Source organism: Desmodus rotundus, chromosome 4 (assembly GCF_022682495.2).
Source record: "Desmodus rotundus isolate HL8 chromosome 4, HLdesRot8A.1, whole genome shotgun sequence".
NCBI classification, from domain to species: Eukaryota; Metazoa; Chordata; class Mammalia; order Chiroptera; family Phyllostomidae; genus Desmodus; species Desmodus rotundus.
Window position 1 is genome coordinate 123516685 of NC_071390.1, and position 13678 is coordinate 123530362.

A 13678-nucleotide genomic window follows, 5' to 3' on the forward strand; every position below is an offset into this window, starting at 1 on the left:
AACATTCCCAGTCACTCTGAGCTGGTCTTTGAAATACAGGAGATCAAACTTGGAATTGTGGGAAAGCCTGAAGCAAAATGAAATAAAGAAATCTGACTGCAGAGGGATGAATGAAGAAACGACTAGTTAGAAGCAGGAAGCAGAAAAGCAAGGGGTGACTACTGCCTAGTTCATGGGAACTTGCCCAATTTCTTAGTTTCATTATTTCAAAAATTCAATTGACCTTGGGTCAAGTTCACCATAAGTACCTTTCTTAAGCTGAAGAGAGTTTCTGTTCCCTGAAAACAATTAAAATTCGATTAACAGAATAATCAGCTTCAGTTATCTGGATAACTCACAAAGTTAAAATACCTCTTGGAAACTATCCCTGTAAGCACAGCATTTTATTTTAATAATTTTCTAATGAAATATTGACCCATACAGAGCAACATTTAAGTTGTTTTGAATATAAAGAATATTTATTTAGCCCTGGCTGTGGCTCAGTGAATTGAGTGCCAGCCTGAGAACCAAAGGGTTACAGGTTTGATTCCTAGTCAGGGCACATGTAGGGGGTGAGAGGCAATCACACATTCATGTTTTCTCCCTCTCTTTCTCCCTCCCTCCCCCTCTCTAAAATTAAATAAATAAAATATTTTAAAAGAATATTTATTCAGTATATGACCATCCTTGTACTCCTGCTCTATATTAGAGATGCATACAAGATGGCATTTAGAGTGTTGTTTTAGATTTGTGTAAGCCAACTGGCTTACTATGTTTAAGCTGCTATAAAAACATCATAAACTGGGTAGCAAATAGATTGGACAACAGAAATTTATTTCTCACAGTCTTGGAGGCTGAAAGTTTGAGAGCTGGGTGTCAGTATGAGCGGGCGAGGGCTCTCTTCCCATGGCAGACGTCTCACTACACCCTCGCAGAACAGAAGCAGGCTCGCTGCTCCCTGGAGCCTCTTTTATGAGGCCACTAACTCCGTTCAGGAAGGCTCCACTCTCCTGACTTAAGCACCTCCCAAAGACCCCACTTCCTCATACTATCACGTACAGAGTTAGGGTTTCAACATATAAATTTGGCGGGGACACACACACTCACACCACAGTGCCTGCCAATCTACAAAATTACAAATCATTCTGAATTTAGTAATTGTTTCCTCCCTTCATTGTGAACTTTTGCTTCTTGTCACAATTCGCGTGTGTTACTACTTAGGTTTCTGACTTGTGACACACAAATTAATATTTATGGTTTTATTTATTCACCAGTGAAAAACAATTAAATGTTTTAGGAAACCTTACACATGTGCTAACAAGTAAAGTGCCAGGTGACTTTTGGTAAAACCTCTCAATTCTTTTGAACAAATTCAGGTCTTTCATTTAACAAGTGAATATATTTACAGCTTTAAGGTTTAACTACAATTTAGTTCAAACACTGAAGATGGTAAGAAAATGGTCAAGACAAAACGAGTTTATAAGTCTATCATGGCCACTACGTACCTCTTGGGAGAAATAAAAATGAAAACAGAAACTAAGATTAAAAAATAATAGCAATGACACAAACTGACTCCTTAATATAGGCCATACATCATGCTAAACATTGCCTCATTATCTCATTCAAATCCCTATATGAAGCTTGTGCAGCTGTAGTATTATTGTCACACAGAGTTTATTGATGAGGAAACAGGGATAAACTAAATTGCTACATTTTCAGTAGTAAGCTGTGGAGCCAGATTTTGAGTCTGCAGTAGCTGATTTCAAATTCTCCATGTTAACCATGCTGCCTCTGTGGAGGCAAATATTTATATAAACTAGTAATCTGTATTAAGGTGAATAGAGAGAGGTCCGGACAATTATGCGTATGTTTGTGCAGGTTGTATATTTCACAACTCTAGGGGACATCATTCAAAACTTATCTATTTGAATAGGTGAGCACAGGAACTGAGTCCTGTTTATCAATATAACCTCAGAGCTAGACATCTGTAGTCCTTTGGCAAAATAAGTTATATAATTAAATGAAGTGTTCTTGACTCAGACTTGCATGGCATCAAATGAATAAGAACTCTTAAGTCTAACCTTCGATGTATTTTTCATTATTCTATCTTTAGCAAAAATAATGTTCAGCCTTTGGGTCCAATAACCACCACATCCTTAAAATTTAGATGCCTTATTATGTATCCATCAGTAGTGTGAATTTATATTTGAGGCATAGAATGGCATGCGCACCCTAAAGATAAAAGGTCTTTACACTAGAGAGGTTCTCAGTATTCACACAAACCACAGGTAATACTATCAATAACTAATTTTTAGTGTATTCAATACACAGTAAGTGCTAAATTAACTCAGTCTAGAAGTGGTCCCCCTTCAGGATGCTAAGACAGTTTTCATGTCATGTAACTTCAGCTGGGCCTTGAGAACATGATCAGCATTAAGATGGGTTAATGGAGAAGGGGAAGTGAAGTATTTCATCTACTGGGTACCAAACACAGGGAGTAGAAATTTGTATAAATCCTTAGAGGGGTGTCCAACCTTTAGGCATCTCTGGGCCACACTGGAAGAATTGTCTTGGTCCACACATTCAGTACATTGTGACATGTAATCACAAAAATATCTCATAATGTTTTAAGTAATTTTATGATTTTGTGCTGGGCCACATTCATAGCATCCAGAGCTGCATGCAGCCTGTGGGCCGCAGGTGGGACACCTCTGCTTAGGGACTAAAGAAGAGAGAAATAAGGTTATTTGGGGTGAAGTGTGATGGGCTATGAAATCATGAAGCTGGAAACAACTAAGATCCAGAGGACAGACATTTCGGGTTGAGCAGTTTGGACCCTCACTTTCTGCATTAGTGCACGCGTGGCATTAAAAGAAAAAAGACAGACAGAATAGGCAATAAATAGCAAAAGCCTCAAAAGACTTCAAACACAGAGGAGTCTTGAGTATTCTCTCTTCCCCTGCTGCCTTTAATGGATATAATCAATAGGAATGCTGAATGATTACAGTATATTTTTGCTCTGTGGGAGAGGGAGATTATGTACTCAGAACCATAAAGCATTTTGCTTGCAAAATTAATTCAAATTGACTTGCTCAGGAGCACTGTCACATGAATTGAAAACAGCTGAAAAATGGGTAGGAATAAAAAAAAATAAACAGATGATAAACAGCAATCACACCACTCAGAAAAATACCTGGTGTTTGGGCCCTGGGGTCCTCTACAAGAGCCAGGTTTATTTAACATCTTCATTACTTAAAGGGAAGATGAGAGTAAAAAAAATACTTATATTCATATATGAAAACTATTGCATATATCCTTCGAGAGCAGATAGGTTTTTCTGAGAAGCAAAAGGATTTTAGGCCCAGACTTTACATGGACTACATCATTTGGCAGAGAAACATCTAGGCAGAGACACAGAAATTCCCATATACATAATGTGAAAGAGGGAAATTTAGAAAGCAATATGAAACAGGTGAGAATTATATTGGGAAATGATTGTTTGATGCAAGTGTATCCATAGCAGAGGTGACAGTAACTTGTATATGACTTTTTGGAAATGACCTGAAACTCTGTTCACATTTATGCTCCAGTCTCGTTATAAAGACCAATTGAAAAAGCCATAAAAAGCCCTGGCCAGGTGGCTTAGTTTGTTGGACCATTGTTCCATACTCCAAAAAGGTTGCAGATTCTATTCCCAGTCAGAGCAGATGCCTAGGTCGCAGATTAGATCCCAGGTCTGGAAAGGTATAGGAGGCAACGGATCCATTGATGTCTCTCTCTCTCTCTTCCCCTACTTGCTCTCTCTCTGAAATCATATCCTCCTAGGGTGAGGATTAAAGAAAAAGCCATCAAAAAAGGAACAGATTATAAGGATTGTGTTTGTGTAGGAAGCTAGACAAGAAGATGAATGTGAATAACGTAGCTGTACATAGTGCAATCTGGAGGGGGAAATAGACAGAGATTAGGATGGAGGGAAAAGTAGGATGCTCCAGCATGACCTGCTCCCTGGGAGGAAGAGAGTTAGTCCTGGAGCCATGCTTTTCTGAGAAAGTAGGACTGAAATGGCCAATAGAAGGATCAAGCCTTGAACTGCTCAACTGTACTCAGGTTAAGGAGGGATTAACCAGAGAATATCATGGATAAAGGTCATTTTCCAGCTTATGTTTCTAAATTTCCCCATAACATGGGGAAAGTGTTTTGAACCTCAAAAGAAGAAAACGTTTGAGTTATTTCACAGTGATTTTAAATACATAAATAAAATGACACCTAACAAACATATATATGATACTCGCATGTCTCAATCCTACTTTGCAGGAAGATGCTATGACTATTGCTAGGTCATTCCATATTATTGCATATATCAAAAAATAAACACACTTGTCTCATATGCCAAAGGAAAGCTGGATATTTTAGGGAACTTTCTTTATAACTGCTAAATTTCCATGTAGGAAATCTAAAAGCAAAATTATGCTTGTTCTAAACTTCAGTGTAGGCTTAATTCCTTAAATTATTTATCTTAATTACCTCAGGGGTTGGGTGTGCTTTTTGTTTTTCTAAAAAATAATGAATACAAAGCTACTTTGGAACAGAATTGTTCTTCATTATACTGGCATTTGCATTGTATAGTATAATACCCATTCCCTTTAGAATTATTTTCTATCACTGTCCAAATAAAGAGCTTTTCTAGATCCACTAATGTGTTCTTTTTTACCCACTTCAGCATTCCTTTAATCTTTATTAGCCTCTCCACACTCAGTGTGGGCCTCGATGCTTGTCCTTCTCTTTCCTCTCCTTCAACAGAAAGCAGAGCCAAAGAAAGGTTCTGGCAAAATTCAGTATGATCACAACCAGAATTTGAAATTAGCAGTGTTCAAAAATTTATTCTCCTTCTTTGCCATTAATTTTGGGAAGAAAAGAGCCATATATAAAACCTCCACACATACTATGGCCAACACCTGAGCTTCAGAATAGAAAATCCAGTTTAAGTCTTTCTGGATTCAGGAGTTGGCCACATAATATACTCACAGTCCATTTGGAGTAATCTGAACCTGAGTTATTTTCAACTTCAAAAGTAAATGCAGAGGCTCTTTGCCTCAAAAAAAAATCATAAAATAGTACAAAGTGGCAATAAAACAAAAACACCATCAATGCCTGTTTTCAAGTGTCTTCTACGTATTGCTAGTTCTTTCTCCCCCAAGGCAGAAAGCAGGTCCTTCACTCTCCATTTTAGTAAAACCACGATTTAAGTCAATATTCTGAAATCTCTCTCCAATAAATAAATAAATATGAATGATCCTAATAGCCACCAAGATAGGCATAATAAAATATTTCAGAATCAGGTTTATCCTCGATGACTGGAAGGAGATAAGAGAGCAAAAATAAAAGCAGAATGACAATACAACTCAGCGGTGGTGCCCAGGGGAGCTTGCTGGTTGGCCCATTGTGCGCTACAGGAAATACAGAGAACTCAGTGGGGAAAAGCTGCTTCCACCAAAGCCAAGGAGGCAGGTGTATCTGGTGATTATCTGTAACAACAACAGATGGAAAAAAGAAAAAAAAAAACAGCAGTAGTGGAATTTCTAAGACCTAAGAGCATAATCTGCTCTAAACAAACACCATAACCATTAATTTTATTCTCATAAGAATAAGCCTTGAAAACACTTGCTAAAAATGTCCAGGAAACAAGGCTGTTTACATCCAAGCTTACACTATATGGATTAATCAATATTAAATGTTCCAGAAGGTGACTGAAATAACTCTAATGTAATTAGAAGGAAGCAAAACACTTTCAAGGTGTGAACAAGCAGGCTGATAAAGCTATGGATATGAGATTGACAGTTTAAGGGCAGAAAAAGAAGAGAGGAAAGCCTAAGTGATAAAATACTTACTTTGGAAAAAGCCTATTGGGCCTACTGCTATTTAGCCATATGATTCGATCAAAATTCAAACAAATGCATTACTATGAGGTTTGCTCATCTGTTCTAAACATTTTCATGATTTTAATTGAAATGGGATTTTACCTTTAAAGGAAAATACGTCCTTAAAGGCTTTGCTTCCCTTTTTCTAGTCTAGAAGTGAAGTTTGCTACTAAATACTTGTCATTTGTGGCGAAAGAGAGTTGCAGAAATGGAGTTGTTATGGTTATGGGCCACTATTATTTCCCCAAATCCCACAACTGATTATAAAAAACAGAGGGATAATCTATGATAAAAATGTATGCACTATCAAACTACAAAAAGCCATGGAAGAAGCTTAAATGCCTCTTGCTACGTGAGGAAGCCAATCAGAGAAGGCTAACACTGTGACTCCAACTCCATGACATCTGACAAGGCAAAGAAAGAGACAGTGAAAAGATAGGTATTTGCCAGGGGCCAGAGAGGAAGGAGGGAAGAAGGTGGCAAGGGTTAAAGAGGTGGAGAACAGGGGATTTTACAGCAACAAAACTGTTCCATACGATGCTGTAATGGTATGTGTTAGTATATACTTGTGGAGACTCACAGAATGTACAGCAAAAAGAGTGAACTCTAATAGAAACTAAGGTGTTTAACTGGACTAATGTAGCAACGTTGATTTGTCAATTACAACAAATGTGTCACACTCATACAACATGCTAATAATAGTAGAAACAGTGAGGAATATATTGAGGTAGTTGGTATCTAGGAACCCTTCATACTCTCTACTCATTTTTCTATATTTTTCTAAATGTAGTTCTCTAAAAACTAAAGTCTATTAGTGTAAAAAGTTAGTCAAATGATTATAAAATTTACAAGTATTTTAAAATGAAATCTAATGAAAACATAAAAAATAAACGGGTGACAATAGAGTCCATCACAAAATCATTGAATTGTCAAGGTCTCTTTATTATTCTATAGCCCCATTCTTAAAAATCAGTATTACTGTTAAAATTATGTCTTAATGGGTTGAGGCTGAAAACGTTTGAGAACTTCAATATAAATTATTTTTTAAAAGGTGCTCTGAAAGGAAAAAAAAGTATTTACTCAAATAAATAGTGAAATTTAGAACTGAGGGTGACTATGCATATTTTACATCAATTAAGCCAGAAGTCAGTCTGTTTTTTGCTTGTTTATTTTTTTGTTGCTGTTTACAATTAAAGACTGGTTCTGGAAAAAAGAAAATAATTTACAAACCCTCCCCTCAATTTTATGCAAAGTGAGATAAGAGTATTGAGTTGCACATCTGGGTGTTCAGATATGAAACCTCTCAAAGTCTACTTACTTCTTTTAAAAACCAAATGCCAAAGACATAGCTGAGTGGTTGCTATTTTTAACGACTAAAATGTTGTTTTCTGGCTATATTTGAAAACAGCAACACAGAAGAAGCCTTTTCACTGTCACTTTTTCTATTTCTTTAATGGTTTAAGAACCACATGGTACATTCAAAACCATTACCTTATTTAATCCTAAAAACAACAATGTAGGATAAATGATATAATAGCCACCCACCCAGACTTAACAGATGGAAAAGCTGAGATTCACAAAGGTCACAATAATGACAGATATAGTGGGGTGCTGATTCATCCTCTTAATTATCTATTAATCTCTTTATCAAATTATATAATTAAATATTCTATGCACACATTATAGCAAATGAAAGTTCTTTATTTGAATGCCAATGTGCTACACATTTTATTCAAATACTTATGATTTAGCAACGAATAAAATGTGAACTTGTAAACTTTTTTTTCAGGTGAATTTCTCTTTGGCAACCAATTCGTCTTTTACATAAACTAGAAATCTGGGCACCCTCCAGAATCTATTCATGTCTCTGGAGACCTAACTGTTCAGAGGAGTTAAACTCTCGTTTAAAACCATCCGTGTCCTGGAAGACGTGGGTTTCAAAGGGACTCAGTCTCTCACCAGCTGTATGAACTTCAGCAAGTCATTAACCTGCACTGAGCCTCATTTTCCTCTTCTACAAAGAGAATAGTAAGTACCTCTTCTACACGGTCATTGTCAGTACTGATTGGAATTGTGTGCGTGAAAGAGTACTGTTTTTCAGGGCCAGACAACGAGAAACAGTGACGTGACATCGAACCCCACGTACTGCACCTGCTCTTCCGGCTGTGTCACAAACTACTGTAATGACTTGGGGCAAACATCGTCGTCCCTGCGCCACTTTTGTTTTTGTACAGAGAAAAAAAAAGATACGATGAGAAAGCAGTTCATCTACCACTTTGCTCCAACATTATGACTGCTCATTCTCAAAAGAACGCTGCCCCAAGTTCCAGGATGTCAGGAAATGTTGTATTCTTCTCCGTTTTAACCCCAGTGCCCAGAAGAGAAACTGGCATGTACCAAGTGCCCAAACCCTATCTGCTGAGTGAATAAATGCAGCAAATATGCATTAAAGAAAACGCTGTAACATAGTACTTCTAGATACTTCCAGAATAAAAAAAGAGGAGAGTTCCACTCACTACTATAAGGGAGACACATACACACACAAACAACTATCTCATACACTGTGGCTGAAACGCACTTATGGAAGCCCAAATTCAAAGGATGCGCCTTCCCTCAGGTGAAGTAGTCAAAAACAACGACAGCAACAACAACAAAACAAAAACAGAAAGAAACCATCCCAGCATGTCACATTAAGTGAAGTGTTTTGAAAAATAAAGTCCACACTGAAACACCAGAAAATCCGGATGCGTGTGAAATAGTGAAAATTGACTCCACAAAATGACAACGTTACAGACTGGCAATTTAAATGAGTGAAGAGTATCAAGTGGAGATTGAGTCAAACAGGAGAAATTGCTTACTTAAAAAAAAAAAAAAAACACAGCCTTACTCAGCTTTTGGCTGTTGAGATCACAAAAGGCTTGCTGAGCTGGAAATTCATTTTCTATGAAATCTCCCAACCTTTACACACTGACAGTGAATTCATGTAAACATACCTACAGATTAAAACAAACTGGTGGGTGGCTCTCTTAGTATGAAGAGAATCGAAATGCAAAGCCAGGCCAAAGAAAGGGTGTTTCCTGAGAGCCAACACTGTGCCAAGCTCCACTCTCAGTCTGACTCATTTAGTCTGTATAACAAATATAACTCATAATTTATGACCCACTCCATAAATAAGACAAAATATAAGTTAAACTTCCAATAAATATTTATTGAAGTTCTGTTATGTGCCAGGAACTGAGCCAAGTTTCAGAAACCCTGTCTGCTGGTCAATAGGAGATAGCTATGAGAAGGTAGGAGCTTACAGGCACAGAACAGTGTCACAGGTACAAGGACGTGGCTAGGACGTGTGTGGAACACGGGCGCGGCTGCAAGGAATGCCTAGCTGTTTCTCCCAAGGACTTGCCCAATTGTTAGGCCCAAGTTGGGGTGATTATTTTTATTGATATAAGAAATACAATCAGTAGATGAGTGGATAAAACAGCTATGGGATATTTATACAATGTAACACTCTTAACCATAAAAAAGAAGAAAATTTTACCCTTTGTGACAGTATGGATGGACCTGGAGAACATTATGCTAAGTGAAATAAGCCAGTCAGAGAACGGCAATAACCATATGATCTCGCTTACCTGTGGAATCTAATGAACAAACTGAACTAACTAACAGCAATGCAAAGACAGGCTCATAGACAGTAGGATGACAGCTAATGGGGAGAGGGAGATAAGGGGATGGAGGGATCAGGGAAAAAGGAAAAAGGACTCATGGACATGGACAACAGTGTGGATATTAGGGGGGGCAGGGGTATAAGGGGGTCAAGTGGTAATGGAAAATATACAATAAAATTTAAAAAATAAAAACATAAAAGGAAATAAAACATTCATTCTTAAGGACTGAAGTTCAGGAAAATTTCTGAAAATGGCATATACTTCTTTACTTGGTGTAATAACAGCTTTTCTACTGGGAGAGCTCTGAGTCAGGTTAAATCTAGGCAGTTTTACAAGAGCAGTCTTCCTGGGAGTCATCCGATTAAATAATGACAAATTTCTGGAATAAAGTTTTGAAAAATCTACCCTACGCTACCCCTTCCAGTTCCCGCTAGGCTACTGGTTTTCACCATGGAGGCAGGTTTTTGATTTGTCAAAGTTACCTGAGAGCTGAAAAGCCAGAAAAGGGCATAGGGCACCTCGAAATGCCACAAAGCTTGCTGTTCTAACATGATTGCATCATTAAAAAAAATCTTGGAATCTGGATGGTTCCAAGATTTTGCTTAATTTCTACAGTTCTGAAAAGTTGATTCTTACATGTCTTCTAGTGTTTTAATATCTTTTCTGGAGGAAAAAAAGTTTAGAAGCCCTTACTTCACCATTTTTGCTGCATTCACATCACTCTGCTGACCTCTCTCTATATTTTACCCAGAATTGGGTTGTGTATCCAGTCATAATGGCACAGCCTGATAACATCATATTAAATGTACATATATTTCTTTTAAATTTACTTATACTTTGTATGCTCATTTTCTTTAAAATATGATTTAAAAAATTCCTTCACTTTGCATTTGAGCGACATAACCAAATATAACACCTGGATTCCGCACACATTCCACATACTTAAACAAGTGCACGTGTGCTAAGTTCCTCTAAATCAATTTCTTTTTTTTTAAGGTAACATTGGGCATAGCTATATCAAATGAAACATCACCCCAAAATACTACAAGAATTAAAAAAAACATTTAAAAATCTGAACAAAATACTAACTGAAACCAGACACTAAAAGCTGAACATTTTGCTAACAATTATAATACAAAAAAAAAGAAAGCATAAAATTGTTAGAATGATTGGAAAGAGCCCATTGTTGATACAAAGAGATTATGTATGTTCAAAGAGGTCAATTGTGCTTTATACAGAAATTATGTACAAAACTGAATAATTTTCCCCAACATTTCTAGTTGCCAGAGCCAGGGCAACATCAGATTTACCCCCATAGTTAAACTTTGTCAACACTTTTCAGAATATCTTCAGAATGGAAACTGGAGAACACAAAATTAGACTTAAAGAGAACATGACATATTCTTTCACGATTTTCAAAATTTAATTTCAATGCAGCATATCAGCCATATTCTCAGAAAGGGCAACTTAAAATATTTATGTGATAAATCATTTTCGGTTTGTGGTGAAAATGAGGAGTACAAAATATATTTATAAGTCCTCATACCTGGATGTTAGCCAGCTATCTAACTATACAGCGGTGACGATAGATGAAAGAAAAGAATTTGCGGGTGGAGGTGAGAAAGAAGGGAAGAGGAGCATAGGAAAGATAAAAGAATGACAGACCAGGAGAGCATATACTGTTATGTTGGCCCCGGCTATATCGAGTAAGACAATTTTCTGTTTGGCTTCTCTTATGTTCTAATATCTTCAATTTATTTATATTGTATCTCTAAATGCAATTATAAATTTTAACAACTAAAAAGAAATACCAAGTAAGTTGAAAAAGAGAAAGCACACTGAGGTTAGGATATTAACATATAAATTATTATAAATTACAACAATTACTACTACTTATTTACTTCTGAAATAATAACTTTCTTAGTAAAGGACTGATAAACACACCTGGCTTATTCATCAAATGGAAAAAATTTTAAATTTGGCTATTTGGTTTGTTAATACTAGATTTGTAATCATATTCAGCTACTTAAAAAACTAAAATTAACCTTCAAAATCATACAAAATATTATCAGTATATATTATTTTCTAAATGAATTGCATATTTTTTATTTTTTAAACATTTCATTTTTATTGTATTTTTACCATTACCCATTGTCCCCTCATACCATCTTCCCCCTCCAACCACCCCCTGCCTCCCACAGTTACCACTCTGTTGACAATGTCCATGAGTTCTTTTTCCTTTAAAGTTAAATAGTCAAACTATTTTTTTTCTTAAAATAGAGGGTTGAAATATTTTTGCTTTTGTCACAAAGTAGTTCAATTATAAATTTGGATAGTTTTAGCTTAAATAAAATAGTGAAATATTAGCTCTGGCTGGTGTAGCTCAGTGGATTGAGCATGAGCTGTGAACCAAAGGGTCACCAGTTCGATACCCAGTCAGGGCACATGCCTGGGTTGCGGGCCAGGTTCCCAGTAGGGGGTGCGTGAGATGCAACCACACATTGATGTTTCTCTTCCTCTCTTGTTCTTTCCCTTCCTTGCTCTCTAAAATAAATAAATAAAATATTTTTTAAAGAAGTGCAATGTTAAATTAATTAAATAAAAAATATCTGTCAGTGTTGAAATTATTTTTAATAGTCATGTAATACAGTTTATACTTCCTGTGTAATATAATAATTGTATGTCACAATATTCTATTCATGCTTTTATTTTCAATCTAACAATATAGATGTGTTTTTAACAGTATTTATTAAATACTTTTTAAATGTAATCTATTTATTAATAATATTAGTATTATAAATATATTAATATGCTTTTATAAGATGTTAAGTAGATTTAACTAAATCTACTTAATTTTTACCCAAAAGACTTTATTTTTAATATACATCAGTAAAATAATTTACTAATATAAAAAGTTGCTGACTGTAGAAATGTTCCAATAAACATTTTTTCTGAAAGTTTTCAATAAAGAAAAATTCAAAAATTGAAAAAAAAGTTTGAATTATGACTGACCTGATAATCTGAGAAACTTTTAATATCAATGGAATTTAAAGGAATCTCTTACAATATTTTTCAGTCCCCAATTTATTAAAGAAATACAAAATAAATTTGCCCCAGTGTTTGAATTGACACTGGTCATTGACATGTGACCTTGATTTCCTAAATAACATAACCAGGATAAGAGCAAATGGGCAGTAATTTTTTTAACTGTTATTTTTTTAAGATAAACCCATTCTATAAGTTTGTTGGTTACTTCAATCTGAAACTCTCCTGAATATCAAAGGTAACTTCACAATTCTTTATGGAGAAATACTCAGAGAGGAAAATCATGTATTTGGTATTCAGTCATTGAAACCCCTTTCCCATTTTCATGCTTTTCCCAGTCAGAGCTAATTTGTAATCTCCACCGTCACCCTCACACACACACACCCCTGTTCTGTTAACAACAAATATGTTCAGTGCATTTTCAATCACATAGACATTTAACCTGATGTCTACTCAGGTAACTTAAGTTGAAAGGAAAATTTTATAAAAGGCTTACCCCATTTTTTGGAAAAGCAATCCATCCCAGGTCCCCCATGACAGTACGTGAATCCAATAAATTCACTGAAAGAGAACGAACACAAAACTGAGTCAAATGCACAAAAATGCAAAACTATTTCCATAGAGTTAGTAAAAGTGCACATTGCTACATAACTGAAACCAGATTAAGCATTCATTGTGATGCATACAAGAGTTATAATCAAAGAAAATATTTTGATGTAAGAGAACAAGTGATTTTGAATTAATATTTAGAGCAAAATTATATAAACAAGTCATTACCCTAAGTACTTTTTTCATCAAACAACGATAAAGAAGAAGAATTAAAATAAGAAAAAGGAAATGTGAAAAATCCACAGAAAACAGTAAGGACCATGCAGCTTTTTTTCAGGCGCTAGGCCTTGGGATTAGCTGCTGCCACAAAAGTGTGGCTGAATGTGTTGTATTTTCTTCCGGAAAACTGTTATGAAGCAATTAACAAATAATTTACATTAAACAGCAATAAACTATCCCCAAGCTTGTAACATTTTTGTGATATTAACTGAAATCTGTAATCCAAATTGCAAGTTTAATTAA

General features: G+C 35.7%; 1 protein-coding gene across 6 annotated transcripts in view; it reads right to left on the bottom strand.

Annotated features, from left to right (window-relative positions):
• EPHA5 (EPH receptor A5) overlaps positions 1-13678 on the bottom strand; it is a 322354-nt gene that overhangs the window by 281037 nt on the left and 27639 nt on the right. For all 6 annotated transcript variants that reach the window (XM_045185762.3, XM_024577634.4, XM_024577652.4 and 3 more), the window contains exon 2: positions 13104-13168. In XM_045185762.3, coding sequence (XP_045041697.2) covers positions 13104-13168 — 65 coding nt within the window. The remainder of the gene's footprint in view (positions 1-13103; positions 13169-13678) is intronic.